The sequence below is a fragment of the Cavia porcellus genome, unplaced genomic scaffold (assembly GCF_034190915.1).
Source record: "Cavia porcellus strain 051 isolate PalLab524CR breed Dunkin Hartley unplaced genomic scaffold, mCavPor4.1 scaffold_1, whole genome shotgun sequence".
NCBI classification, from domain to species: Eukaryota; Metazoa; Chordata; class Mammalia; order Rodentia; family Caviidae; genus Cavia; species Cavia porcellus.
In genome coordinates, this window is record NW_026947484.1 from 93,469,858 (window position 1) to 93,483,101 (window position 13,244).

The 13,244-nt window shown below is 38.7% G+C and overlaps 1 protein-coding gene across 4 annotated transcripts in view; it reads left to right on the top strand.

The window, feature by feature from the left end:
* Window positions 1-13,244, top strand: part of Adamtsl1 (ADAMTS like 1) — a 927,295-nt gene that overhangs the window by 803,715 nt on the left and 110,336 nt on the right. For all 4 annotated transcript variants that reach the window (XM_063251663.1, XM_063251668.1, XM_013155112.3 and 1 more), the window contains 2 exons: window positions 9,466-9,619; window positions 10,464-11,583. In XM_063251663.1, the coding sequence (XP_063107733.1) occupies window positions 9,466-9,619; window positions 10,464-11,583 (1,274 nt within the window). The remainder of the gene's footprint in view (window positions 1-9,465; window positions 9,620-10,463; window positions 11,584-13,244) is intronic.

Consider the following 13,244-nt stretch of genomic DNA (forward strand, 5'->3'; position numbering starts at 1 on the left):
AGCTTTAAGTCCTGATTCTGACACTTAAGAGCTTTATGCATTTGGACTAATTTTTTTAGCCTTTCTAGGACTTGGTTTGCTTCTCTGTAAAATGGAGATACAGTATATAATGTCCATCACATACATAAGAGGCTTTAAAGTAAATGATGCATATAAAGTACTTTGTGCCTGGTAAAAACTCAACTGTTAGTATGGTAAAAGGAAGTCCCTCACTTAGACTGGCTGGACTCAGAGCCATAACTGAGTTCTCCCTCAGGCTTTGCTGATATTCCCAGGAGAAGAAAGTTCTGGTTGCATTTGGACAGCTATGTAGTTAGCTCTTAGCCTAAGAGTCTAAATAGGTTCTGAACTGAGTTGGTTCACCAGTAGAAATTCCAAACATTGGGGAGGTCTGGGAATGGTGGGAAGCAATTCCCAGAGTTCACTAAGATTGAACTCAATCTGGTGCATGGAAAAGTGCTTCCACAAAATCCCTACATTGTCCTGTCATTCCAAGGGCTGCTCCCTTGGCCCCCCCGGCTAAGATAAGACCTGCATTCCACATCCCCAGTTTAAGACTCCTTTTGGGGAAGCAAGAAACTGGATGATCTATTAGTGTCCTCATCTTCAACTATCTGGGCCCATCTCATGGTTACTGCTCAGGATCCCTCAGAGACAAAATTAAGCCAAAGTTTTAGACATTTCAAATAAGATTACTTGCAGATTCTATTTTGAAAGTAAAACCTCTCATAGGACCATCCTTTTTCTTCAGTCTCCTGAGTTAGCTCTTAAATATATTAAATCATGTTTTTAACAGGAATCCCCACCCCAAAAGAAGATAAGCAAAGTGAAAGTCATGGTAGTTAGTTTAGAGGTAAAAGGAACTTAAAAGATCCTATGGTCTAATTGCATTCTCTTAAAATTAATGCCTCAGAACTCTTGTCAGTTGAAATGTCAAAATCTAAAACAGACAAAGTAAGAGCTATTTTGGTTGACGAGATCTCCAATAGCTGGGTCTCCCTGTCACCTGAGAAATAGCCTCAGGTTACTTCCTCAAAATGATTATGAGAAACGATCTGAAAATCCCTGCCAGGGCTCAGTTTCCCTGTTTCAGAAAAATGGAAATTGAAGTTAGAGAAAGTACTAGATTTTACCAAAGTCATAGCATGATCTTTTGAATCATAGACTATTTTGCTCTTTTTGTAGTTGGTGCCATTAAAATGACCATGCTTTTAAAACTTGCAGACTTCTTACACCCATTCTGTCTAATCTTGGATTTGATGCTGTCAGTTGCAGTAAAATCAGTCAAGGCACAATCTGGAATCCAAAATCATCAGGCCACAAAGCCAAGAGATTTGATTCTCAGCCCACCCTTTGCCTCTGAAGTCACAGCCCATCACAGTAATTTGTGTCATTTCTGTATGCTAGCATATAAACTTGAAAACATGAGATAATTTCGTGTTGCTTTTCACTGTCATTTTTCAAGTTAGCATGGCACATTGCCATGACCCTAGTTCAGGCCTTCAACATCTCAAGCTGAACCACGAGGCAGCTCCTTCACTGATGCTCCTGTCTCTCATCCCTTCTGGCTTGTGTTGCCAGATCCACGTCTCTGCACACCTCTTTCATCATGTTACTCCCTTCTTCAGTGGCTTCTCATTGCCCAATAGACCAATTATAAATCTTCTGTCTAAAACCTGAAGGTCTCTAAAATCCGGCTACACACTTCCACTCCAGCTCCTGAGCATTCTCAACCCGGCCCATCCGTCCAGTCAAAGTGGTCTTTATTCACACCTGCCTTGGACTTCCACACTGAGCTCCTCTGCCTTTGTTCTGGACATTTTTCTGCCTTCCCTGATGTGCTGCACCTACCCAGGCTCCAGCAGGCTCCCAAACCTGGCCTAGGAAATACCTTGTGTACCATAAATTTTTAGGAATTGTACCACTCACTTTATAGAATTTCATTTGTTTTCTAGTTTTATAATCTCTCTAAATGCTATGCTATTTAATTCTATAGATAGCTTTATTTGGGTATAATTTGTCATAAAATTCAATTTAGTTTAAAATTTTTGAAGGTTTACCATGTGGTAGCAGCATTTTTTTTAATTTTTATTTTTGTTAAGACATGTTCACAGTCCACAGTGATTATATTCCTGTGAATAGTTGGTACCTGCACATAACACATCCTCATTCTTTTTTCTCCCCTCTTTTCTTTCTTCCTTTTCCCTTCTTTCCCCTTTCTCTCCTTCTCTTGATCCCTTTCCTTTTTTTTGATTCACGACCTCACACCTGCCAGGTAGGCGCTTATGCCAGAGCTAAATCCCTGGGCACCCTTCCCTTTTTAATATTTTTTTTACTGGTACATGTTTGCAGTAAATAATGATTATATTCCTTGTGGAATACAAATTCATATATATATATATATATATATATATATATAATTCTTATATATATTCTCATATAATCATATAATTCTTTCTTCATCCCTTTCATGCCCTTCTCTCTCCCCTACTTTGCTTGGTCCCCTTGCTGTATGCAAAATATCTATCTAGGTATTTCTTATTATCTATCCTTTACTTTCTTCTTTATTTAGATTTTTTGTTTCTCATAAAAGAGAAACTGTGCCATATTTAAATGTGTACATTTTATTTATTTCACTTAACAGTGTGGTCTCAAGGCACATCCATTTTTCTACACATGACTTAAGTTTGTCTGTCTTTATCACAGAGTGGTACACCTTTGTATATAAATTCCACATTTTCTTTATCCTTTCATCGGTTGATGGACCCATAGGCCATTCCCAAGATTCACCCACTGTGTTTTGTTCTGCTATAATTATGGGTATGCATGTGATACTTTGATATAATGTCATTAACTCTTTCAGGAAGAAGGAGACTTTCTGGGTCAAATGGAATTTATTGCTTTAGTTTTTGTAGAAATTTGTATACAACAATGTTAAAGAGTTCCTTTTTTCCCTGCAGCCTCACCAGCATTGTTATAGTCTGATTTCCTGGATGATAGACTTCCTTTCTGTACTAAGATGGAATCTCCATGTTATTTTAATTTGTGTTTCTCTAATGGTCAGAGAATATCTTTTCATGTATTTGTTGGGTATTTATGTTTTCCATAGAGAAGTATATATTCTTATCAGCTGCCAATTTGAGTCTTTTAGTTGAGAAAATCTGTTTTTGTTTAGTTCTTTATATACTCTAAATATTGACCCTCTGTTTGAAGTGTACCTGGCAAAAACTGCCTTCTGTAAATTGTCACTTCATTCAGATGGGTTTTTTTGCTTTTTAATTTGACATGATCCCATTTCTTGATTCTTGGAATGTCTTGTACAATTGGATTTCTATTCAGAAAGTTCTTCCTTACACCAATGTTTTTAATGGTTCTACCTATTTTATCTCCCAGCATATTTTTCTATTTTACTATTGAGATCTTTTAGCTGTTTCGATTTTAGTTTGGCACATAGTAAGAGATACGGGTCTCAATTTGATTTTCTGTATGTGGATAGCCAGTTTTCCCAGCACCATTTGCTAAAGAGGCTATCTTTCCTCCAGTGTATGTTTTTGACCCTTTTGCTAAAGATCTACTTCAGTGTGGATTACTATGTGGTATTTTTATTGGAATTGCATTAAATCTGTATAAATCTGTGTATCAGTTTTGAAATGATGGCCATTTTGACTATATTGGTTATGCTTATTCAGGAACAGGGATATCTCTCCATATTCTTATGTCTTCTTCTATCTCCCTTTTCAGTGTAGTATTTGTTGTAGAAGTCTTTTGCTTCCTTGGATAGGATAATTCCTGAATGTTTAGTTTTTCATGATGCTAATGTGCAAGGTTTTGTTTCCCTAACTTTTTCTCGATGGATTTTTTTTATTGGTGTAAAGGAACACTTTGACGTGTGTATGTGTGTTGACTTTGTATCCTTCTGCACCACTGAATTTGGTTATTATAAGAGTCTTTTGGTATAATTTTCTTCTATGTGGAGAATCATTCATCTACAAATAATGATATTTAACTTCTTCCTAACATATACATATGTCTTTTATTTTCTTTCTTTTTGCCTCATTGCTCTGGCTAATGTTTCGAGAACTATACTGAACAGTAGTGATTTTAGCAGATATCCTTGTCTTGTTCCTGAGTTTAGAGGGAAAGCTTTCAGCTTCTCCTCATACAATATGATGTTAGCCATTGATTTTGTTATGAATGGTTTTTTATCAGATTGAGATAAGGTCTTTCTGTAGTATTTTGTTCAGGATTTTTTTTTTCATGAATAGACACTGGATTTTGTCAAAGCCTTTTCCTGCATCAACTGAGATGACCCTGTGATTTTTGTCCTTACTTCTGTTTATATGATGTTTTGCATTTATTGGTTTGGGCATATGGAATCATCCTTGCATCCCTGAGATGAAGCCTATTGGTTGTGATGTATGAGCTTTATGATGATTCGTTTCGTTCTGTTAGCCAGTATCTTCTTGAGGATTTTTGTGTCTGCGTTCATTAACAAGATTGGCCTATAGTTTTCCTATTTGGTTAGGGCCTTTTCTGGTTTTGGGATCAGGTTAATGTTAAGTTACAAGAATGGCTTTGGGAATACTCCTTCCCTTTTGATTTCATTAAAGAGTTTAAGGAGTATTGGCATTAGATTTTTCCCTAAAGTTCTTCTAGAATTCAGCAGTGAATTCATTAAGACTTGGGCTTTTCTTCATTGATTTATTCATTTTGTTACTTTTTCAATCTCATTTCCTGATACGGGATTATTCAGAGTTTTTCTATCTTCTTGATCATATGTATCGAAGAATTTATCTATTTCCTCTGGAATCTATTTTATTAATGTACAGGTTCTCATAATAGTTACTAGTAATATTTTGAATTTTGGCAAATCTGTTGTGATTTCATCTTTTTCATTTCTAGTTACATGGGGTTTGTTTTTGTTTGTTTAAAGATTGGCTGGGGTTTGTTTTAGTTACTTTCTCATTGCTGGAACAAAATGCTCAGCACCCACAAGTAGAGAGAGGAAAGGTTTGTTTTAGCTCGCAGTTTGTAGGAGTTTCAGTCCATAGTCAGCTGGCTCCAAGGCAGGGTTCCCTGGCAGAGGGGCATTACAAGAAACAGTTCATGGCAGGATAGGCAGGAAAAAGCAGTAAATATCCTTTTCCCTTTATTACTTTGAAACTATTAGCCGATTGGCACCACCTACACCCAGGAAGGGCCTGCCCATTCCCGACCCTCATAATCCAACCACCTTCTAAAAGTCCCACATGTGAATGAGTAAGGTTTGGGGAGACATGTAGATACGAGGCATAGCAGGGTTTTGCTGTCTTGTGTAGTCTTTCAAAGAACCAACTCTTCAATTCATTGATTCTTGTTTTTCTTTTTTTTTTAGTTTTAGTATCAATTTCATTAGTTTCTGCTCTAATTTTTATAATTTCCTTCCTTATATTACTTTGGATTTCAATTGTTATTGGTTTTTTAGGACCCTTCAGGTACATCATTACATTACTTATTTTAACTCCCTCTGTTTTCCCGATGTGGGTACTCACTGCTATGAATACTGTTTTGTAGGACTGCTTTCATTATGTCCCATGGGTTATCGTATGTTGTACTAGCATAATTGTTTCATTCCAAGAACTGGCTAATTTCTTCCTTGATTTCTTCTGTAACTCATTGAGTATTCAAAAGGGTATTATTCAATTTCCATATGTTTCCATAATTGCGGTTTCCTTTGCTTTGATTTCTAATTTTATTGCACTATGACCTGATAATATGCATGGGATAATTTTGATTGTTTTGTATTCACTTAAGCATGCTTTATTGGCTAATAATGGTCTATTTTGGAGAAAGTCTAGGTGCTACTGAGAAAATGTATAGTCTGTTGTTGGGTGAAACACTGTATAGCTATCTATTAAGTCCATTTGTTTGAATGTTTGAGTCTATTGTAATATTTCTTTAATTTTTTTTGGTCTAGTTGACCTATTTGTAAGTTATATGTTGAGTTTCTCCATTAGAATTGTGTTAGTTTTACCTGATTTTTCATGTCCAGTGTTTGTTTTATAAAGTTGGACATCCTGGGTTTTGGTGCATATATGTTTATAGTTTTTTTTTGTTGTTGTTGTTGAATTGTTTCCTTAAACAATATGTAGTAACCTTATTTGCCTTTTCTGATCAGTTTTTGCTTAAAAATCACTTTATCTGAAATTTAAAATAGCTACTCTCATTTTTCTTGCTCCCTATTGCATAGAATATTATTTTCCTGATTTATAATCTGTATATTTCTTTTACAATTAAATGTATTTCTTGGATATCACATATTACTGAGTTTTGTTTCCTGATCCATTCTGACAATCTGTGTCTTTTGACTGGTGAAATGAGACCATTCACATTGAAAATTACTGAAAGGTATTGGCTACTACTATCATGCATTGTTTTTCTATTGCTGATTCCTCTCACTGTTTCTGCTTAACTGTTCATGCTACCTGCTGTATTTGTTCTATTAGACATCTTTTAGCATTGTTGACTTTATTGTATCTTTTTAAGATAGCCTTAAAAATTGTTTGTAGTGTTGGTTTGCTGGTCATGAGTTTCTTGGAGGTGATCTTCGTCATGGAAATACCTTATTTCTCCATCAGTTTAAAATTAAAGTTTTGTAGGATTTATCAATCTGGTTGGAAATTGTGTTTTGGGGACTTTGAACACTTCACTCCAGTCTCTCCTAGCCTTTAAAGTTTATATTGAGAAGTCTGCTATGTACTTCTTACAGGATAACCTTTAGAAGTGATTCACTGCTTTTCTCTAGTAAGTTTTAAGATTCTGTCTCTATATTGGACTTCTTGGAATTTTGATTTAGAATGTACCATGGAAAGATTCTCTTTTGATCATGGCTCTTTGGGGTTCTAGATGACCTACTTATCATCTTTGTTTGTTTGTTTTGTGCTTATGTTTGCAGTCACCTATAATGGAAAGAGTTTGTTGCTATGGTGATCACTTTAAATAATGTGCTCAATTATGTACTCAGACCATGGCTAGCTAACAGGGCGGAGAGGTTCCTTTCTAGTCTTTTGCCTCTATTGCAAGATCCAACCACCCCTGTTAATTGGAAAGGAGGGATGCACATAATTGGTCCACAACTCAATTGTTTGGGAAAGAATCACAGTACTTTTCATGTCACAAACATAACCTGGATATTGGCAGGAAAAAAAAAAACATGAATAACAGCAACTATGCAATCCTGGCAATATCAAGTAAATCAATGACAGTAATACTGTCCAAGACAAACTGGCTATTTACATGCCATAAGAACTAATAATGTATCATCTTTAACTTTAGAAAAGAAATATGTAATTATAATGTAAGGCAACCAAATGTTGACATACAGCAAATATTCACTAAATGAAATAACAATAACTCCAATAATAGTACAAAATAATTCAACAGTAGTAACAGAGTTAACTAACTATCTAAAGATTCACAAAGCTTAATGGTGATACTATTAAAGGTACAGGTGGTTGGGAACGGGAGAATACCAGCAGAAAAATTAAACACTGAGAGATAGGACAGAAGTAAGACAAGTGATCCTATTAAGGAATAGACAAATGTTTATAAAATAGATAAAGGTGATAGAAAAAAATGAGAAATAGGAGCTAAAAGAAAAAATAATATAGAGAGTAAAAGTAGAAAAATTAAAAGGAAAAAGAAGAAAATAAGAAAAGGAACATGAAAAAGAAGAAAGGGGAGTAAAAGGACAAAGGAAAATTCCCCAGGTCCCAATAAAACAGTGAAGCAGAAAGAAGAAGGGTGGGGAGGAGAAAATGAGTCCAAAAATATGTTTTTAAATTCTCTGTATTTTTGAATAAGTGGTTTCCTTCCAGGATCTGCAGTCTTAGAGTAAAGCAAGATAATGTTTTCCACCTAGGTCGTAGCCTCTGGGTTTGTGAGGTGACCTCTATTCTAGAGGCCCCTCCGTTTACTCCAGGCTGGGGCAACAACCCTACCTAGATGTGTACTTTCTTACCTGCTAGATAGGTAGGACAGTAGGAGCTCAGATCTGTGCTACATATAGGCAGCAGGGCAAGGGTTCAAATATTTAAAGCTAGTTCATTTAAATACAGGCTTTTCTGAACAAACACAACTGAGTCAGCCTTTTCACTATGGAAGGGTTAAGGGTGGCCTTCCTGGCCAGGGCTTAAATTTCTCAGGGGATTTCTTTCTAGGGAAGGAGTCCATATTGTTTTGGTTTATTCTCTATATTGTGGTGCACAGTGTGTGGTCCCAATTTTCTTGTTAGTTCTTCCCATTTCTCAGCAATTTATTTCTCTTTTTTCTTTGTTGAATCATTTTTTATGGCTTGGATTTCAGATCTCAAAGAGGGTAAATTTTGCCGCAGATCACCACTCTGCCATTTTTCTCCATTCCTAGGACTTTACTTTTGAATCTCAAAATCCAAACATTTGAGTAGGGTGTGGGAGTGTACACCTACAATCCCAGTCTGTAGCAGTATTATTCACAAAAGCTACATTCCTTTTAATGACTAACTAGTATTCTATCATATAAAATATACCTTATTTTGTTTAGCCATTCAACAGTTGATGGATGGAGGTTGTTTCCACTTTGGGGTACTGGAATAATGCTGCCATGAATATTCACATACAAATCTTTATCTGCATGTATATTTTAATTTCTCTTGGGTACATACCTAGAAGTAAAATTTCTGAGTCCTATGGTAAGTTAACTTTTTAATAAACTACTAAACTGTTTCCTAAGGGTCCTATATTATTTACATTCCTACCAGCAATGTATTAAATGTTCTAACTTTTCCATATTTTCGCCAACACTTGTTATTGTCTGTTTTTAATATGATGATTCTAGTAGATGTAAAGATGTGAACACTTTGATTTACATTTCTTTAATCTATTTCATTTTAACAATACATTTGGAGTTTTTCTTCATTTGAATGACTGACTGGTCCTTGAGGCTAGAAACTATCCTAGGCCTTTTGTCAAACAAAGTAAATCATAAAAATTATCTAATAGACATTAAAACATTACTTACTTTGAAGGAAGATGAAAAGGATTAGTATTGTCATTTCTGTGGAACTTTGAATATGTTATCTCATTTATTTCCTGGATTAGCATAAGTAGAAATAGACTCAGAGTTTAATTAACTTGCTAACTAGTGAAGTACTGAGGTGGGATTTGAATCCAGGCCTCTACAAGGCTGTAACTGTAAAGCCCAAGCCACATAAATAAAAACAGGTAAAATTTCTATAGGGAACTTCAGAATAAAAAATTTTGAGTGAAAAGTGCTACGGGAAAGATAAGTATTCCATGTTTTCATATCATAATTAATATTTGTCTTTTAATAGTTAATTGTTTTTCCAAGGAAGTCTTCTCTTATTTTGATGAAGTTGAAAGTCCATACAAAACCCCATTAGCCTGTGGTGCCCTGAGTTTTATGTATTTGTCCTTTCTTTTCCACCAGTGTTCCACAAGCTGTGGGGAAGGCACCCAGACGCGAAGTGCCGTTTGCCAGAAAGTGCTGAAAACCGGGGTCTCCACTGTTGTCAATTCTACGCTGTGCCCACCCCTGCCTTTCTCTTCCTCCATCAGGCCCTGTATGCTGGCAGCCTGTGCAAGTGAGTATGCCAGAGCTCAGGGGACAGGGAGCTGGAAAAACACATAGCAGCAGCCGTAGCCACTATGCAGTGGCCTTCTCTAAACCCAGAACCACTGGGAGACAGCCAGGCAGCCGAGCCCCGTGAAAGGCCACAGGCTGGAGAACTCCCCTGGAGACTTAATCATGTATGGCCAGGCTGGATTCTCTTCTTCACTACAAAAACTTTGCAAGGGGCACAGCAAAGTTCACTTGTTGGCATACAGAGATCTGGAAGCTAGAGGGAGCCTATTCCTAATGAAGTCTAATGTTATCTACTCTGGGCTCTTAAACTACTCTAAACAGTTCTGTTCCATTACTATTAATCCCTAGGGTTGTCACACTTCAGGCCTTCCCTCACTGTGTCCGTGAAGACTCTGGTATTTCACAAAAGCCTAAAGATAGACATTTAATGAAGGATATTTTCCTTCCTTTGTCCTCTGCCTCTTTTTATGATGCTAATTTCTTATTTTAAATGCTTTTAATGAGAGTAACATCCTGCCCCCAGGCTCCCTCCACCTCGATCCCTGTACCCCAGCTCCTAGGGGCATCAGCCCCAGCAGGGTGGTCTACAGGTTGCCACCCTGTACTTCATTAGATCTCTGCTTCCTGATGATAGTACCTACTTGAAGGGGCACAGCTGGTAGCCAGCTTCTGGGTGTGGCGGGGTGGGGGAAAGTGGTAAATAATGATGCTGGCAGATAACTCTGAAGAGCATTTTCCTCTGTTGTCCCCTTTGTTCTTCTGTCCTCTCATCACTGCATCTCACTTTGGCTTTCCTCTGTTTTTCCCTCTCTCTTGGTCTATCTGGCCCCCTCACATCCCAGGGCCTGGGCAGCCATCCACAAAGTACAGCCCTCAGATCACTGCTGCACGGAACGTGTATATCCAGATGCGGCGACAGAGGAAACTGCACTTCGTCATGGGTGGAATCGCCTACTTGCTGCCCAAGACAGCCGTGGTACTCCGGTGCCACACACGAAGGTTCCACAAGCCGCTCATCACATGGGAGAAGGATGGTCAGCACCTCATCAGCTCTGCCCATGTCACAGTGGCCCATTTTGGCTACCTGAAGATCCACCGCCTTAGGCCCTCTGATGCTGGCGTGTACACCTGCTCTGCAGGACCTGCCAGGGAACAGTTTGTGATTAAGCTCATTGGAGGTAACCGCAAGCTCATGGCACGGCCGGTGAGCCTTCCCAGTGAAGAAGAAGCCCTTCCAGAGAGGAAGTCCAGCCCAAAGGAGGCCCTACAGACCCACAAACACCAGAATGGGATCTTCTCCAACAGCAGCAAGGCTGAGAAGTGGGGTCTCACTCCTGACTTGGGGAGCCGCTATGATGACATTGTCTCCCGGCTGTTGGAGCATGGGGGCTGGCCCGAAGAGCTTCTGGCTTCCTGGGAGCTGCAAGACTTCACAGAAAGGAACGCATCCTCCGAAGAGGATCCAAATGCTGAGCAGGCCCTTCTGCACCTCCCTTTCACCTTGGTGGCTGAGCAGAAACGCCTAGACAACATTCTCAGGAACCTCTCCCAGCAGCCTGAGGAGCTACGTGACCTATACAGCAAGCACCTGGTAGCCCAGCTGGCCCAGGACATCTTCCGCAGCCACCTGGAACAGCAGGACATGCTTCTTAAGCCCTCAGAGCAGAGGTTTCCCCTAGCGGCCACACCTCATAAACACGTGTCCAGCTTCAGCACCTCCCTGCGGACCTCTGCCAGCGAGGCCAGCGGCAGCTCTCGCAGGCCACATCGCAAGCCTACCATCTTGCGGAAGATCTCAGCTGCTCAGCAGCTATCTGCCTCTGAGGTTGTCACCCACCTTGGGCAGACTGTAGTCCTGGCCAGTGGGACGCTGAGTGTGCTGCTAAACTGTGAAGCCATTGGCAACCCAAGGCCGACCATCAGCTGGGTCAGGAATGGGGAAGAGATTCAATTCAGTGACAGGTAAGTTTGCAACTACCTGGGCTAAGAAGAAATGTGAAGAAGGGAAGGGTGTGCCAGGGGCCACATCTCAACCAGCCCAGGATATTCACACAAGCAGGGTTAGAGCACAGGGTCTTAGAATCCGCTCCTAGGTTCCAGACCCTCTCTCCGCATTGATAAGCTGTGGGAGCAAACACAAAGTGGGAATGCTTTTATCTAGGGGAGAGTACCCCTGCCTACCCACCCATATCCATGGAACCCCAGTGATGAATACTGTCTGGGTAGCTGTGAATTTCAGCAGAAAGCTACTAGGCTGTGCCATTATTATATGCAGTATCTGCTTTGAAAGATGGAACTAGAAAGCTTTGACACCAGGACCCTGCTTCATGTGTGTGGTTCCCAGGGCAAGGGAGACTGCGGCTGGCATCTACTCTTCCGTACAGGTGAGCCTTCCCTTCATCTGTGCTGGACAAAACCACTTGTTCCAAAAGCCTTTTATTCCTGATAGGACCTCTCTTAATTATCCTAGTATTTCTTGGTGTCTTAGATGGCATGGTCACTTACTGATCTCACTGGGCCATTAGCTATTCATAATGTGAAAATCAATAATGGTAGTAGAAGTAATAATAGCAGTACTTTATGACCACTACCTATGTGTCAGGTACTGTGCCACACTTTGAACATACATTGTCTCGTAATCTCTGCAATGACCCTGACCACAGTGGCAGCTGGCCTTATAATTGAGTAAGGCCTGTCTGCAAGGCAATCGCTGAGGTTCCTTCAACCTTTTTATCTCATGTATAGAGGGTTAAGAAGGCTAAAACCCTTTTGATGATGGAGATCAAGAATCTTCAACACAGTAGCACCAAAATTTTCTGTGCACGTTGTTTCTGAGAGGTCCACATACTAGGTTCAGGGGCACCTGAGTTTGAGAAGTGTCAAGTTAAAGCTAAACAGATGTAATTACCTCAGTGTTTTATGTCTATTTCTTAATTGACCATTTTATTATAATATTAATAAAGGGGCTATAAAACAATTCAAATGATATCAAAATCTGTAAATTAAAAACAACAAGTCTTCCTCTTCCCCCCAAATCCTATTCCCTGGAGGCTATCACTTAATAATTTAGAATACACCCATTTAGAATTCTTATACATTTTATTGTATTACATAAAAATATATACAGATAAGATTTCAGTTTTTAATAGAATATTAGTCATGTTCAGAAATTTGACTCAGTTTTTATTTCACATGATGAGGAGACAGTTTTACAATAGCACATAGAGATGAATTGTTACCTTTAAAACAACCAGTTACTGATTTTGAATGCCTTTATTCCCTAACTGAAAACTATTTGGGAAATTCTATTTTTTTTTGACTCTTTTAAACCTTTGTTGTGACTTTCTAAGTGGACCGTATATAAAATACAGGGCATTTAAAGTATTTCCTTGGTCACTGAACAATTTTGTGCTTGGTAATTTCAGGAGCATCAACAATTCTTGAAATGACACGTAAGAAACACTTCCTTAGCCTTTTGATTTTTACTCTTTGGTAATTTAGACCTTAACCCCAGTAGCAGTATAACTCGGAGAAAGTTCAGTGAAATTTTGCAAAAAAAAAAGAAAAAGAGAGAAACACCACATGGTATCCAGGTGCTAGAAATATACAAAAACTGTATTGGG